This window comes from Artibeus jamaicensis, unplaced genomic scaffold, assembly GCF_021234435.1.
Source record: "Artibeus jamaicensis isolate MK-2021 breed Jamaican fruit bat unplaced genomic scaffold, CSHL_Jam_final contig_1998, whole genome shotgun sequence".
Taxonomy (NCBI): Eukaryota; Metazoa; Chordata; class Mammalia; order Chiroptera; family Phyllostomidae; genus Artibeus; species Artibeus jamaicensis.
This window is the reverse complement of record NW_026521407.1, coordinates 205,696-219,902: the sequence shown is the minus strand read 5'-3', so window position 1 is coordinate 219,902 and position 14,207 is coordinate 205,696. Positions and strand designations below refer to the sequence as shown.

Genomic DNA, 14,207 nt, shown 5'->3' with positions numbered 1-14,207 from the left:
AGAGGTTCTTCCGTTTCTGGTGTGGAACCCTCGTGGAGCTGCTGGCAGTGGAGGGGGTGGCGGGTTCGAATTCTACCCCTGGGAAACACCCACAGGCTCCAAGAGGACACTGAATCCTGACGCTGGTCCAGGAGGTTTGCAGGGCTGCGAGGGCCGCTGGTCCGGGCAAGGGGCCGCCCAGCGCCCGGCGCCGGGTGCGTGGCGCGATGGGTCCAAGTCCACGGAGGGCGCCTCTGCCTCCCGTAGCCTCCTGCCTTCCTCTCCCCTCCGTTCTCCCACCTCCTTGTTCCTTTGGAGCCCCCGCGTTCCCCATCCGCCGTCGCCACCCTCGCCCTTTCTTCCCTCCCCCGGCAGCCCACCTTCACCCCGCTCCTCCGCCGCCTCCTCGGTCCTGATCCCCGGCCTCCCCTCGCCAGCCCCGGGCGGCCCCCTCCCCGCCCCCCTCGCGGCGGCGGCGGCGGCGGCCCGCCCCCCTCCTCTCCGCTCCGGGTTCACTCCCGCCCGCTGCCCTCCCGGCGCATGCGCCCTCCGGTCAGCGGCGGCTGCGGCTGTGGCGGCCACGAGCGGCTCCGTTTTTTTAAAGGGAAACGCTGAGGCGCCGGGGGTGACTGTGGGGGAGGGGACCCCGAGCCGCGGAGACCCCCGGGGGAGGTGACAGACCCCCCTCCCGGAGGAGGAGAGCTTTGGGCGGACCCATCCCTCCCACCCCCTCCTGAGGAGGAGCGGGGGGAAATGGAGGCTCGGGGCGGCTGAGGCGAGCTCCGGGGCGGGGGGCCGGGGCGGGGAAGGGGGGTGTGGGGTGGGGAGACGAGGCGGGCCCGGCCGGGCCAGGGGGGGCCGAAGCGAGCTCCGGGGATGAGCTCGGGGGCGGCTGGGCGCGAGCTCCTGCCTCTGAGGCGAAGGCGGCGGCGGCGGCAGCAGAGGCGGCGGCGAGGCCCCCATGGGCCGGCGGCGGGCCTCAGCCGCGGCCTCCACTTCGCCGCGTGCCGGCGGGATGGCGCCCGGGCCCCGGAGGAGCCGCGTTAGCCGAGGCCTGCTGCCGCGCTGCTGAGGCGAGCCCGCCAAACTCCCCTCCCCCTCCTCCGTCCTCGACCCCCCGCACCTCGCCCCTTCCCCACCCCCTCCTCAGTCTCGGTCCCCGGCGCCGCTCCGGACCACTATGACCATGAGATCCGCAGTGTTCAAGGCGGCCGCGGCCCCTGCCGGCGGCAACCCCGAGCAGCGACTGGACTACGAGCGGGCTGCGGCGCTGGGCGGGCCCGAGGACGAGCCCGGGGCGGCCGAAGCCCACTTCCTCCCCCGGCACCGTAAGCTCAAGGAGCCGGGGCCCCCGCTGGCCTCCTCGCAGGGCGGCAGCCCCGCGCCCTCTCCGGCCGGCTGCGGCGGCAAGGGCCGGGGCTTGTTGCTCCCGGCCGGGGCGGCCCCCGGGCAGCAGGAAGAGAGCTGGGGCGGCTCGGTGCCCTTGCCCTGTCCGCCCCCGGCCACCAAACAAGCCGGCATTGGGGGGGAGCCAGCGGCGGCCGGAGCCGGCTGCAGTCCTCGACCCAAGTATCAGGCGGTGCTGCCCATTCAGACGGGCTCGCTCGTGGCGGCGGCCAAAGAGCCTACGCCCTGGGCTGGGGACAAGGGTGGGGCGGCTCCCCCGGCCGCCACCGCCTCGGACTCGGCGGGACCCCCACCACTACCTCTGCCCGGGCCGCCACCCCTCGCGCCCACCGCCACCGCCGGGACCCTGGCGGCCAGCGAGGGCAGATGGAAGAGTATGAGGAAGAGCCCTCTCGGCGGTGGCGGCGGCTCGGGAGCCTCCAGTCAGGCCGCCTGCCTCAAACAGATACTTCTGCTGCAATTGGACCTCATCGAGCAGCAGCAGCAGCAGCTGCAGGCTAAGGAAAAGGAGATCGAGGAGCTGAAGTCGGAGAGAGACACGGTACGGGAGGGGTTAATCTGCGTTCGGGCCGAGGGGCGAGTTGTGCGCATGCTCAGGGGAAGGGGGCTGTAGGAGGTTAAGGTCTCCCTGGGTTAGGGGTAAGGAGGCTGGCCACCAGCAAGGGAGTACCTTAGGTGCCGGGTCCTTCGGAGCCCGGCTCACAGACACGTTGGGTTGGAGGGAAGGGTTAAAGGGCACCCTCCCAGGGGGGTGGGAGGGGTGGGAAGGTTGCAGGTGCCAAAGGGTTAATTTAAAATGACAGCCCCAGACTTAGGGGAAGGAGAGGTAGAGTGGGAAAAGACCTGGTCTGTGAGGGGTTGCAAATGAAAAGGTGGGGTGATACGTGGTGGCTTCATGGAGGGGTGAAATTAAAGCTTTTGTGTTAGACATGCATCCTGGAGGAGAGGGCGTAGCAGCTGTTGCTCTCAGCACTGCTGTAGCATCTTTGGATAGGAGAGTGTAGGCCTTTTCATTGGCAGAGGGGTAGAGGTGATTCACAGTGGAATCCTGTTTCAGTTTTCTTATGTGATATTGAGAGAATGACTGCTTTTGATTTTAGACAGTTTTTAATAGGAATCTGTTCTAAAACACTGACCACCCCTCTTGTATCAGAATGGTGTTTAGAGGCTGGAAGATTTTGAGGCATCAGGGGAAAGTAAGCTTATTAAATGTGTTAAGTCGAAATCCCCCCAACCCCCCAAAAAAACCCTCTATTTTAGAATCTTAAGGTAGTAGGGAAGTCATTTATTTTTTTCTTTGTACTTCTGAGCAGCATGACTGTTGGCTTGTTTTTACTGCAGCAGTAGTTAAGGGCACCTTATGTGTTGAAACATATTCCTTAAGATGTCAAGAAAGCTGTGGTGATGGGGTGTTACTGTGCTAGCATACCTTACAGCTGCCTAAAAATAAACATGGTTTCTACAATTGTGTTAAGGTTGCAGCAGCCTCTCTCTCTCCCTCTCTCTCCCTGTCTCTCTCTCTCTTTCTCCCTCTCTCTCTTCATGGTTTGTGCCAAGGGCTGAGCAAGAGAGCAGAGGGCTATTCATTTTGTCTGCTCTCCAAATGAATCGCATCAGGCAGTGGCCGTTTTGCTGGAGAATGCATTCTGCAAGGTGGAACGGGAGCTGGGGCAGGTCTCATTTAAAATATCTCATGGTGTTGATTTGTGGAAGTTACTCAACATGGAGGTGGCACTGCTCAGCTACTGTACTGCAGTCTAGGGGTGTGATGGTACTGTAATTACAACACGGCATCTCCTTACATTGCAGGGGGGTGTGGGAGAAGAAACTAAGGAAATGTCACCCACAAACCGTGGTTAAGTAACCTTAAGGCTGTGAATCAAAACAGAAGGAGATGAAATGAGAGTATGGTGGAGAGGGGGGGCTCTCTCCTGGTTGTGGAGGTTTGTACTCAGTTCCTGAGGTAATGGCCTCTTTCCCGATTTTCCTAGGCAGGAAAAGTGGGGTGAGTTAAGGATAGAGTGTCAGTCTAAACTTGGCATTCACTGCTTCTGTTGTGTATTGCAGTCTTAATGTTGCTTAAGCTTGTTTCTCTTATTCCAGTTGTTTGGCCTCTACTGAAATCTGTGCAGCTAAATTGATGTAACAGAGGCAACATTAATATCACTGTCTAACCCAAATAAATTCTTATTATAGGGTATAAGTAGCACAGTTGGCATCTTCTCTCAGAATTTTAATGTGCAGTTTTCAATGCTAATAGACATCCATTTTCTGTTTGAGTATGTAGTTTTCCCTTTAGGGTTAAAAGACTTTATTTTTAGTCAGTGTTCAGATAAATAGATATTTTCTTCGGTTATCTCAAGTGCAAAGCAGCAAGGCCATGTGCATATGTCATCATTGATGGGATTTAGGGGTAATGGTTTCTGTTATAATTCCTCAAAATTGAGTGTTCATTGTTTAGGTGACAGCCCCCCATGCCAGGCCCCTTTCAAGTAACACTGCAATCCCTATTGGCACCGTGGCTGTGTGAGCTTTTAATTCCTTCTCAATGTACGCTGTGGACTTTGCCCTTGTGTATAGCATTTTGGCGTGGAAGTAGAGAGGATAGAATTGGGAGAACACTAGGGTCTCCTTAGAGAACCTAAGGTTAATTCTGTAAACTACCAAGCTGACTTAGAGCCACATGGTTAGCAGTAGCAGAGACCATGCCATTTAAAAGGCATGTTGTGGCCCCTCCCAATAAAGAGGATCTTCTTTCAGAAGAATGAACTACAAATTCCCCCACGTCCCAGCCCAACTAGGTTAGCCCCTACAATTAAGCAGTGTGCTTTGTCTTCTCTATTGTGTTTAAGGAAAACTATTTAGATTAATGTCTGCCTATTGAAAGTAAGTTGAATTATTATGGTTCATGGAAAGAGAAGACCATACAGATTCCTAAGTGGAACTAAGTATCTGCACTTAATTTTTTTGTTTTAAGTCTGCATTTTGCCACTCTCTTTTTAGCTTCTTGCTCGGATTGAACGTATGGAAAGGCGGATGCAGCTGGTAAAGAAGGATAACGAGAAAGAAAGGCATAAGCTGTTTCAGGGCTATGAAACTGAAGAGAGAGAGGAAACCGAGCTATCTGAGAAAATTAAACTGGAGTGCCAGCCAGAGCTTTCTGAGACATCCCAGACTCTGCCTCCCAAGCCTTTCTCATGTGGGCGGAGTGGAAAGGGACACAAAAGGTGTGCTGATAACTTTGTTCTGCTGTTTGGCCATGATGAGGACACTTGTTTCTAGTGATAGTAGGGGATTGGGACTTCAGAATTAGTTTTAATACAGTCATATTCTGAATTATAAGGTCTTCTGAGAAAGAATCTTGAGACATTCTTGTGCAGGCTCTAAAAATCTATTAGGAACATTTTAGTCACAGTAATAATTACAGAATGCAGAATATGTCCTAAAGAGAATGGGCAACAAATATGACAGCTGAGTTTCTTAAAGAAAACTATAGCAGTGCGCTTCAAGTTAGGAAGTGTTAAATTCCTTCATTGTGTTAGGCATCAGTGGATATAAAACAATAAAATAGAATTGTCCTTGTACCCAAAGAGATTAGCTGTGAGGATGACATAAATTTTAAAAACTGAGAATTCAGCTGCAATAAAATAGGCAGATAGACAACAGTGAGACAAACTAAGTTTTGTAAGATTCAGGGATATGAAAGATTATTTTGAGTTAGAAGAGTGAAACTTGAAGGAGCAGGTGGATCTTGAAAAAGAAGTATAAAAATGAGGTTGGTAAAAAGAAAACATGGCATTCTAGGAATTTGGGGTGCTGGGAGAAGGAGAGTGAACAGGTAGCAAAAAAAAGTGAGATTGTATCTAGCCTGGTATAGGATAAGGGGTGCAGAATAAGAAAACTGGTCTCTGATTGACAGGAATGGAATAAGCCCCTAATATTAGCTAAACGACACAGGTCCCTATTGAGGAAATAGGGACCTTTTTAGGTTTAGTAGACAATAGGATACTATTGAGGTTTTTAAGCATGGAAACTCACTTGCTCAACAGACATTTACTAAGGGCCTATTACATGTACTGTTAAGCACGATGCTGTTTCTGCTCAAGACTGCCAAATGAACCTAGATATTTAGATACCTGAATACAAGCTAGTTCTCTTACCCCAAAATGAAATCAAATCAGATTTTATCCAAAAGTGAATGAAGTGTATTATGTTTTCTTCCCTATCTAATAGGAAATCCCCATTTGGAAGTACAGAAAGAAAGATTCCTGTTAAAAAACTGGCTCCTGAATTTTCAAAAATCAAAACAAAAACTCCTAAGCACTCTCCCATTAAAGAGGAGCCCTGTGGTTCCTTATCTGAAACTGTTTGTAAACGTGAATTGAGGAGCCAAGAAACGCCAGAAAAGACCCGGTCTTCAGTGGACACCCCACCAAGACTCTCCACTCCCCAGAAGGGACCCAGCACCCATCCCAAGGAGAAAGCCTTCTCAAGTGAGATAGAAGATTTGCCGTACCTTTCCACCACAGAAATGTATTTGTGTCGTTGGCACCAGCCTCCCCCATCACCGTTACCATTACGGGAATCCTCTCCAAAGAAGGAGGAGACTGTAGCAAGTAAGGCATAGAGAACACTTGCTCTTATACCCTAGTGGTGGCGGTCAAGCTAACAAGTGTGAAAATGCCTTTGGCATTTTTTAAAAAGTGCAATCAATAAAGCAGAGTTCTGTCAAGAATGAGTAAGTTAACAGCCAGAGACAGACACTGTGCAGGCATTGCAAATAGATGGAATTACAGCAAAATGTGCTCAATGTATTTGCCTGCTTACAACACTGGGAGATGTGTTTGCCAGTAAGTTGCTCATCACAAGAGCACCAGACTTGGGGGCGTAATCTCCGGCAACTTGCATGCCCTCTGAAAGAAGGGTTTTCTGTGCTGTGAAATGCATAGAACTTATACTTTGCCATGCACGACTGTTCTGCAATTGATATTGTGTGAAACCTGGGAGGGTGTGGTCTTTGGGTGTTCTCAGGGGCCAATGGTAATTTTTGGGTTGGGGAGCCAGCGTGGGGTGGGGAATTTTTCCTGGGCCTCCGCTCTTTAACTATATAAACATTCATCTGTATCTCTATGTCCCGGTCTGGGGGGGCAGGAGGAATCTGCCAAAGACCAAACAGTCTTACTTTATCTTACTATACTTCACAAAGGTTCTAAATGTGAAGAGTTTACTTGGATTGCAGTAGCCCATTGGTTGTTCATATATTTAAATAAAATGGTCTACAAACTATTTTTCAAACAATAAGGACTATCTTGGGATATCTGAGCTGCTTGGGGAGGGTGTGGGGTGTGGGACCTTGGTCTTCATTCCCTTTTTTCTTTATGGCTTCCACACAGATGCTCCCCTATCTCCTACATCATTCAGTAACTACAACGTGCCTTCAATTGTGTAAAGTTAGTGTATGACAGTCACTATGCGTGCTCTGGGGTCATGGTGGGGGAAGCCGTGGATAGAGCTGCAGCCCCAAGTTTTCTACCACTGTGTCTTGCCCCAACAGGGACCGGGATGGGAATCCATTCCTGTAAGATAAGAGCATTCTCCAGGTTTTGTTAGGCTGTTCTGGTGACAAAATTAAGTGGGAAAGATAGATTACTTTTCTTAATTATCTAAAATTCATTAGGGCTCACATTCAAGTACATGAAATAGACCAGGATCCTGATCTAGGTTCAGGTTTTCTTGTTGGTTCAGTCAGTTGAACAGGTTCATCCTTAAGTTAACCTTCTTGCTGCCATGGCAATGCTGTGTAACAAGAGAAACCGTGAAGCAACTTCCCATCCGGGATTGGGAAATGGCTTGCTCCAGAGCTGTTCTGTGTGACTGGCTGTTTTTGAAAACCCTATCTGCCCTAGTACAGAAAATTCGAAGCACCTCTGAGATTGTGGGCATAGCAGTACAGAAGGAGTCTGACTGGGGGAAATCCCAGCCCTTTGAGGAGCCTGAGTTGTGAATAACCTGTGAATCCTTATTCTTGATGCCCTATCTCAAGAGGAAGTCTCAATGGCTTGTTCTAAGGAAGCCAAAGTCTTTGTGCATGTTGTTCAGGCTGGACCAGCAAGGTAGTTTGTTTGGAGGGAGGAGGGAGCTGTTTAAGAAGACTACATATGTAAGTTTTGAGAACACTGATCTTTTATTTGAAAAATAGGGTCAACTTTTACTCACCTGCCATGTTCTGAGTTTAAGGTTTGATATCCTTGGCCATCAACTGTTGCAGGGAAACCACCCTAAATAATGAAGAAAAGAAGTCGTCTCAGTGTAAAAAAAAAAGTGGTGGGCTTATTTTCTTTTCTTTTGTCTGTCGTTCCCTCTTCCCCTCCCCCAGAGAGAAATTCTCAAAAGAACAACTCAAAAAAAACCCAAAATGGCTTCCTAGTGAGAACTTCAGTGATGATCCTTTCCTCCATTTTGGGCATGGGCTTTTTTTCTTTTTACACTGAGATGATTCTTCTCTCCTGCATTATTCAGGGTGTCTGATGCCATCAAGTGTTGCAGGAGAAACTTCAGTCTTGGCTGGTGAGTAGAATAGGAACCGTGCTGGCTGGGCCCGGGTGGGGGTCGGCGGGATGGGGATGGTGGGAGCTGCATTCCCCATCAGTTGGATGTGGGAGACTGAGACACCTTGGTATGATTCCACTGTAGACTTCAAAATGACTACAAATTTCAGTTGTTTTTCAGGAACTGCAATAGCATCCATTATATGAATTGTCAGGTATTGGCTTAGGGCTTTTTTGTGATCCTGTGTTTGGCAGACTGCAATGGCATTTTAGGTTCTTTTATACCATAGCGAGGACACTGAATGTGGCTTCAGGTGAGGCCATAGAATGGATTCCTATCACTTGGTAACTTTGTCTTACTGGGGATTGACCTCTTGTCCTAGTGAATAACAGGAGGGTTGTATGACCTTGAATTTAAGAGTGGTTCCACCCCTCCTCCTTTTCTTTTTCTTTTTCTTTTTCTTTTTTTTCTAGTTCCTTCTTGGAGGGACCACTCAGTAGAGCCTCTAAGGGACCCAAATCCTTCAGACCTTTTGGAGGTAGGTACCCAGGACCTGTCAGTGGGAGAGAGTGAGAGAAACAGTACGAACGGGGGTGTAACTTGAGTATGTTACAGTAACTGTATGGATGGATTAAATAAAACTTGACAGCCAGAAGATAACTTGAGAAATTACCCACTCCAACTCCTTTGTTGTGTAGATGAGAAAACTGAGGCCCAGAATAGTTAAGTGATGTATTAAAAAATAAATAGTTAGGGAGTATTCAAAGCTAGATTTCATATTAAGTAGGAAGGTTAGCATGTACCACCCCTCCACAACAAAATTATATATTCCAAACTTACTTGACTTTTAAAAGGATGATATTTATTTCAAACTCAGATTCTTCTAAAATATGGAAGCAGGGAGGGCTTATGACAGTTTCACAGGTTATTTCAGTTTGACATGACTTTTTTTTAAAAAGATTATATGTATTTGTTTATTTTTAGAGAGGGGTAGGGAGGGAGAGAGGGAAACATAAATGTATGGTTGCCTCTTGTGCACCCTCTACTGGGGACCTGGCCTGAAACCCAGGTATATGCCCTGGCTGGGAATCCAGTCGGAAACCCTTTGGTTCGCAGGTCAGCACTCAATCCACTTGAGCCAGCCACACCAGCCAGGGCAGTTTGATGTGACTTTTCCTTTGGAAAGTTATGGAAATGATTTTGAAATTTGGAGATTCTACAAGGGTGGGGACAAGAGAAGGAAGGGGTATGTGTTTTGTTGATTCTGTTACCAGGAGGTTCCCATAATATCCATAGAACTCACAGACTCAGGTGGGACCTGAAGGTGAAAGATTTTACCTTCCAGGGAGCTGGAAATGAGTTAGTATACATGTGTCATGTGTTGATAAATAGCTTATCAGCTGCTATTCTTTACACAGAACCTAGATGACAGTGTGTTTTCAAAGCGGCATGCAAAACTGGAGCTGGATGAGAAGAGAAGGAAAAGGTGAGGCTAGAGATGTTCATCCTGGGAACGACTGAGCCCTGGGACTCCGACACCTCTCTCATCCATGCTGTGGAGAACCCTAGAGCTCTTAGCACTCTTAAACTACTGGCCTTCCAGTTGGTTGCGTATCTTTGTTTAAAGTGTTACTTGTAGGTAAAATGTTTGGCCTTTTTATTTGGGAATGCCCTTCCTTGGTTCTACTCTTTGTGGAGCACCAACACATGATTTGAACTGCTAGACATGAACAAGTTTCCCTAACCAGGCAGGCAGTTCTCTTTAACATCTCCCACCTCCAGCCCCCTAACCCCAATTAAGAAGAGTCAGCCAAGAACTTCCTAGCATCTGGATTGTGTGAGTTGCTTTTATAGAGCAGGTTTTCAGTAATGTGGGGTTTGTTTGTTTGTTTTGTTTGTCTGGTTTGTTTTTCCCAGATGGGATATTCAGAGGATCAGGGAACAAAGAATTTTACAGCGATTGCAGCTCAGAATGTATAAAAAGAAAGGAATTCAGGAATCTGAGCCTGAGGTTACCTCATTTTTCCCTGAGCCAGATGATGGTAAGTTTTGTCTATCCCAAAGTAGATTTTTTTAAACAAAACAAAAAAAAAGGGTGTAAGGCTCCAGGTTACAGCTTGCTCTGAATGAATAAGCAATATGTTGGAGCAGGTATAGTTGCCAGACATTTCTCATCTATGTCACTAACAAGGTTGCATTTGGCTTTCTTCCATAGTTGAAAGTTTGATGATTACTCCCTTCTTGCCTGTTGTAGCATTTGGACGACCGTTACCAAAATTAACTCCACAGTAAGTATAAAGGGTTCTTTTTCCCTTCCCTCTCAGGTAGTCAGCATTTCACCTCCCTTTTTTCAGACCGCATGTAAGCCCAGATGTAAGTAGAGCCGGTGGCTTAGGATAGCCATGGTTCTTTGACAGAAGAAGTGAGGCTACCTGGACAACTAGTTTTCACAGTGATAAGATGCCCAAGTCTGGAATCTTAGGAGGATTGCTTTATACGTTAGAAATAAATTATTTAATCAATTCAATAGCATACTATTTCTCTAGCTTTGAAACAGGAGAAAAGCATTCCAAACCTGGGACTTGGGAGTCAGGGCAGGGAGTGGTGAGGGACATTGTCTTTTTTGGAGTTACTGTCATACTCACACTGAATCCGTATAGTCTTGGAAGTTGATTTCTTTATCCTTTTTTGCCAGCAATTTTGAGCTGCCCTGGTTGGATGAGCGTAGCCGATGCAGGTTGGAGATCCAGAAGAAGCAAACACCTCACCGGACTTGTAGGAAATAACTGTGTTGGCAAGAACCTTCTGTCTTCAGATAGTTGTAGCATGCCATTCCCAGAGAGTGGCAGAGACCTGTATATGTGACCTGTGTCCTTACGTATGTTATCATTCACTGAAAATGCCCTCCCATACTCCCTTGGTCTTGGTTTTGTTTTTTCATCACTCTGATTTTCCAAAATCTCTTTCATTGGGCTAATTGTGAATTATAGAGGGTGATTGGGATATCTTTTCCTCTTCGTGGGGAAATGAGCTCTCAAGCTAAATCTCTAGGATGGCAGATTTGGAAGCTTCCGGGAATCTGCTTCTGTACATTTGCCTATGTTGAAGGGGTAAAAGGGCTCTTTCATTAGACTTGTGGAAGATAAAGCATCCCCTGCCTTTGGACCTGTGCTGCATGGCACTCTTCTCGCCCTGGTATATACCCTTCCATGTAGATTGAGTATAGTGGTTTTTACCCTATGCAAAACAAAATGAAGAAAAACCTCACCTTAAGCTTAAGGACCAGATGAGGAATAGTAAGTGAAGTGGTGGAGCAAGTCATCTTCACAGGGTGGAAGAGATTGGAGAGTTTGTTAGATAAAGGTCTGAAAAGGCAGTTCTGCCTACAGCCATACCACCCGGAACATGCCTGATCTCTACTAAAAAGGTAGTTCTCTTAAAACTATTCTGTGATAAGGCCATGTGGGAAGGGATGTTTGGGTGTGATTATATTTTTAGTTAATGGGTAACTGAATTTCTTCCCCTACTCTTCAAAAAGTAACATTTTTGGAAAAGAGAATGGGGATGGTTAATTTGGGACAAGTTATGGCTCTAAATGAAAGCAGTTGGCATTTGGGGATGGCATGCCAGAACCTGTATAGATGCCCTTGTGTCCATCACTTCTCAAGTGTTCCTTCATTGGGCAATATTCTTTTAGCTGAGCTCTTGGTGATGGGATAGAGATTTAAAGAAGGTGGGAGGGTGTATGTGGAAATACATGCTTCCTTTGGCTGGCAAATGTCTACATCTTGAAATAGATGTATCTAATGAGCTTCTCCACTCACTTTGTAAAAACAGATTTGTATGTGTACCACCTCGGTCCACCACCACCACCACCACCACCACACACACCCCTTTCGTTAAAAAAGGTCAGGACAGCACTCCAGGCCACTTTGGTCTCTGTGTAAGATCCCTGTAACTATCTGGAAGGAAAAGAGAGCCAAGACCTCTGGTCTTAAATATACAGGAATTGCCTTTCTTTAGTCTTTAGGACTATTGTGTGAAAACAAGTAGGGGCCTAATCTCCTAGAAGATAGGGGCTTTTATCCTTGAAGAGAATGTCCCCAGATTATTAGCACTTTTAGAGGAGAAGCCAAGGTATGTAGGGTGTGTGGCCGGCCCATCAGTGGAGCATGAGAGAATGGGATACCATTGTGGGAAGAAACGACAAGTTCCTCAGGGGCCTCCCACTGCTAAAGCTTTTGTGAGTTGTTGATCTGTGCTCCCTGGGTTTGACTTTTAAGAATTATTCCGGCAGCACATGTAGTATTCTTTGATGATCTTGCTGCTCTTATTTCTCCGTGTGTGTGTGTGTGTGTGTGTGTGTGTGTGTGTGTGTGGCTTTGGGTTTTCATTTGTAACTCCATCTCTTAGGAGAGTGGACTGTCCACAAGGGAACCTGCTGTGAACTTCATTGCAGCAAGAATGTAGAGAGAAATAGGACTTAACTCCACTAGGGGCTCTCATCTCACACCTTAAGTAAAGGAATATTTCTAGAAAAACTGGGCCAGATTGTCCACATTCTCCATCATTTTAACATGGCAGGTTGTTTGGCTTTCTTACTCTGATCTATGTTGTTTCTTTATAATGTGCCCAAGCAGAAAAAAGACCAGTCAGTGTCCCTTTTACTTTGTTCCTTGATTCCTCTCAGTTTCTCCTGGACTTTCAGCATTTGTTGGATTCCTAAGTTGGATGTGGGTTAGCAAATTAACCTTTTCTTTGTGCCCTACCAAGGTGACTCCTCAGCTTCTGAACTTGAGCTAGACTAAGAAGAATCCATGAGGTGCTATTCAGGCCAGACTTAAGTGGATTCTATTTCATTGGTTCTCCCTCTTCCTAGAACCTCTTATTGTTCCCTCTTCTAGATTCTCCTTTGATTTGGATATGTTGAAGCTTGTTGATAAGGAGGTTGGAGAGTAGATTAGCAAAGTTCCAAGAATGAAATTACAGTGTGTTAGGGTGTGGGGGGAAAATTAGTCTTATTTTTTCCCTACATGGGGTACAACACTGTGAAATTCAATCTTCAACTGAAGGTCCTGCAGTTCTCTTAAAACATAGTTCTTTGTTTCTTTCTTTAACAAAGTTTAAGCTAGTGTTAATAAATTAAAAAGAGAAATTGCTTGTCTGTCCACTTCACCTTTGTTTTAAACCAATTTCATATTGTTGTCTGTGTTGTAATTCATACTTTTGATACCATTTCTGATGTGTAAAATTGGTTGTCTTGTAAATATCTTATAAAGAGTTCAATTGTAAATAAACTATTGTGGCTGTTAATCTTTGAACTTCTTCAATTTATTTCATTGGGAAGCATCAAACAATTGTACTTGTAGATTTTTTTTTAAGATTTTATTTATTTATTTATAGAGAGGGGAAGAGAGGAAGACAGAGGCAGAGAAACGTCAGTGCCAGAGATGTCAGTCATTTGTCTCTCCCTGGCCCCCCTAACTGGGGACCTGGCCTACTACCATGGCATATATTCTGACTGGGAATCGAACTGGAGAACCTTTGGTTCACAGGTCGGTGCTCAGTCCACTGAGCCACACCCTCCAGCCTACAATAATATATAATAATACACGAATAAACTCACATACTCAAAACGTGTAAACCTACTTTTGCGGCACCCCGTACTCAAGACTTCTTTTTCACTGCTGACAAATGCCTTGCCAAAATCAAAGCATTCCCTCATCTGGATAACCAAAAGGAAAATCATGTCAGTATATTGAAACACCACAGTCCCTAGTCATCTCTTCTAAAACCTTGGTAAGACTAGCATCACACCAGGCGGCACTTTGGGAGAGGTGATGTAGCTGGGGTGGGAAGATACATGAAGCGAGAAGAGGAAATGGAAAGGGGAAAATGTATCGACACTTAAGTGCTCAGGCTTCAGAGCAGACAACAGGTTTTTCCGCCCTCCTTTAGCTTAAAATGGGACGGTGTGGCAAATCTGATGCAGCACGACTTTAAAGGTTTACCTTGATTCGTGATTTTACTAAACAACTTCAGTAAAATGATTTGCCTCAAACGTAGGCAGAAACCAGAAATTGAAAAATAAAACCATGAACAGCTCCAATGCCGCAGTGAAGCTGTGACAGGTCCACGCCTTCCACTCGGAAAACCCAAGATGGCCGAGCGAAGAGCCTAAGGCGGCTGCCCAAAGACAGATCTCCTCGCCCGGAGCCTGCCCAGAGGAAGTCAGGGGGCACGCCACGCACCCTCCTCGCGTAACCGAGATT

At 47.0% G+C, this 14,207-nt stretch overlaps 1 protein-coding gene across 2 annotated transcripts; it reads left to right on the top strand.

Moving 5' to 3' along the window:
- Positions 1-526: 526 nt before the first annotated feature.
- Positions 527-13,248, top strand: MSL1 (MSL complex subunit 1). Of its 2 annotated transcripts, XM_037129707.2 has the most exons (9): positions 527-1,927; positions 4,390-4,613; positions 5,620-6,002; positions 7,906-7,953; positions 8,409-8,473; positions 9,354-9,421; positions 9,853-9,977; positions 10,151-10,223; positions 10,631-13,248. In XM_037129707.2, exons 1-9 carry the CDS (start codon positions 1,160-1,162, stop codon positions 10,719-10,721), a joined length of 1,845 nt encoding a protein of 614 aa, XP_036985602.1. In that variant the 5' UTR covers positions 527-1,159; the 3' UTR covers positions 10,722-13,248. The 2 variants fall into 2 exon arrangements, with proteins under 2 accessions (XP_036985602.1, XP_036985603.1); XM_037129708.2 differs by lacking the exon at positions 7,906-7,953.
- Positions 13,249-14,207: the final 959 nt, after the last annotated feature.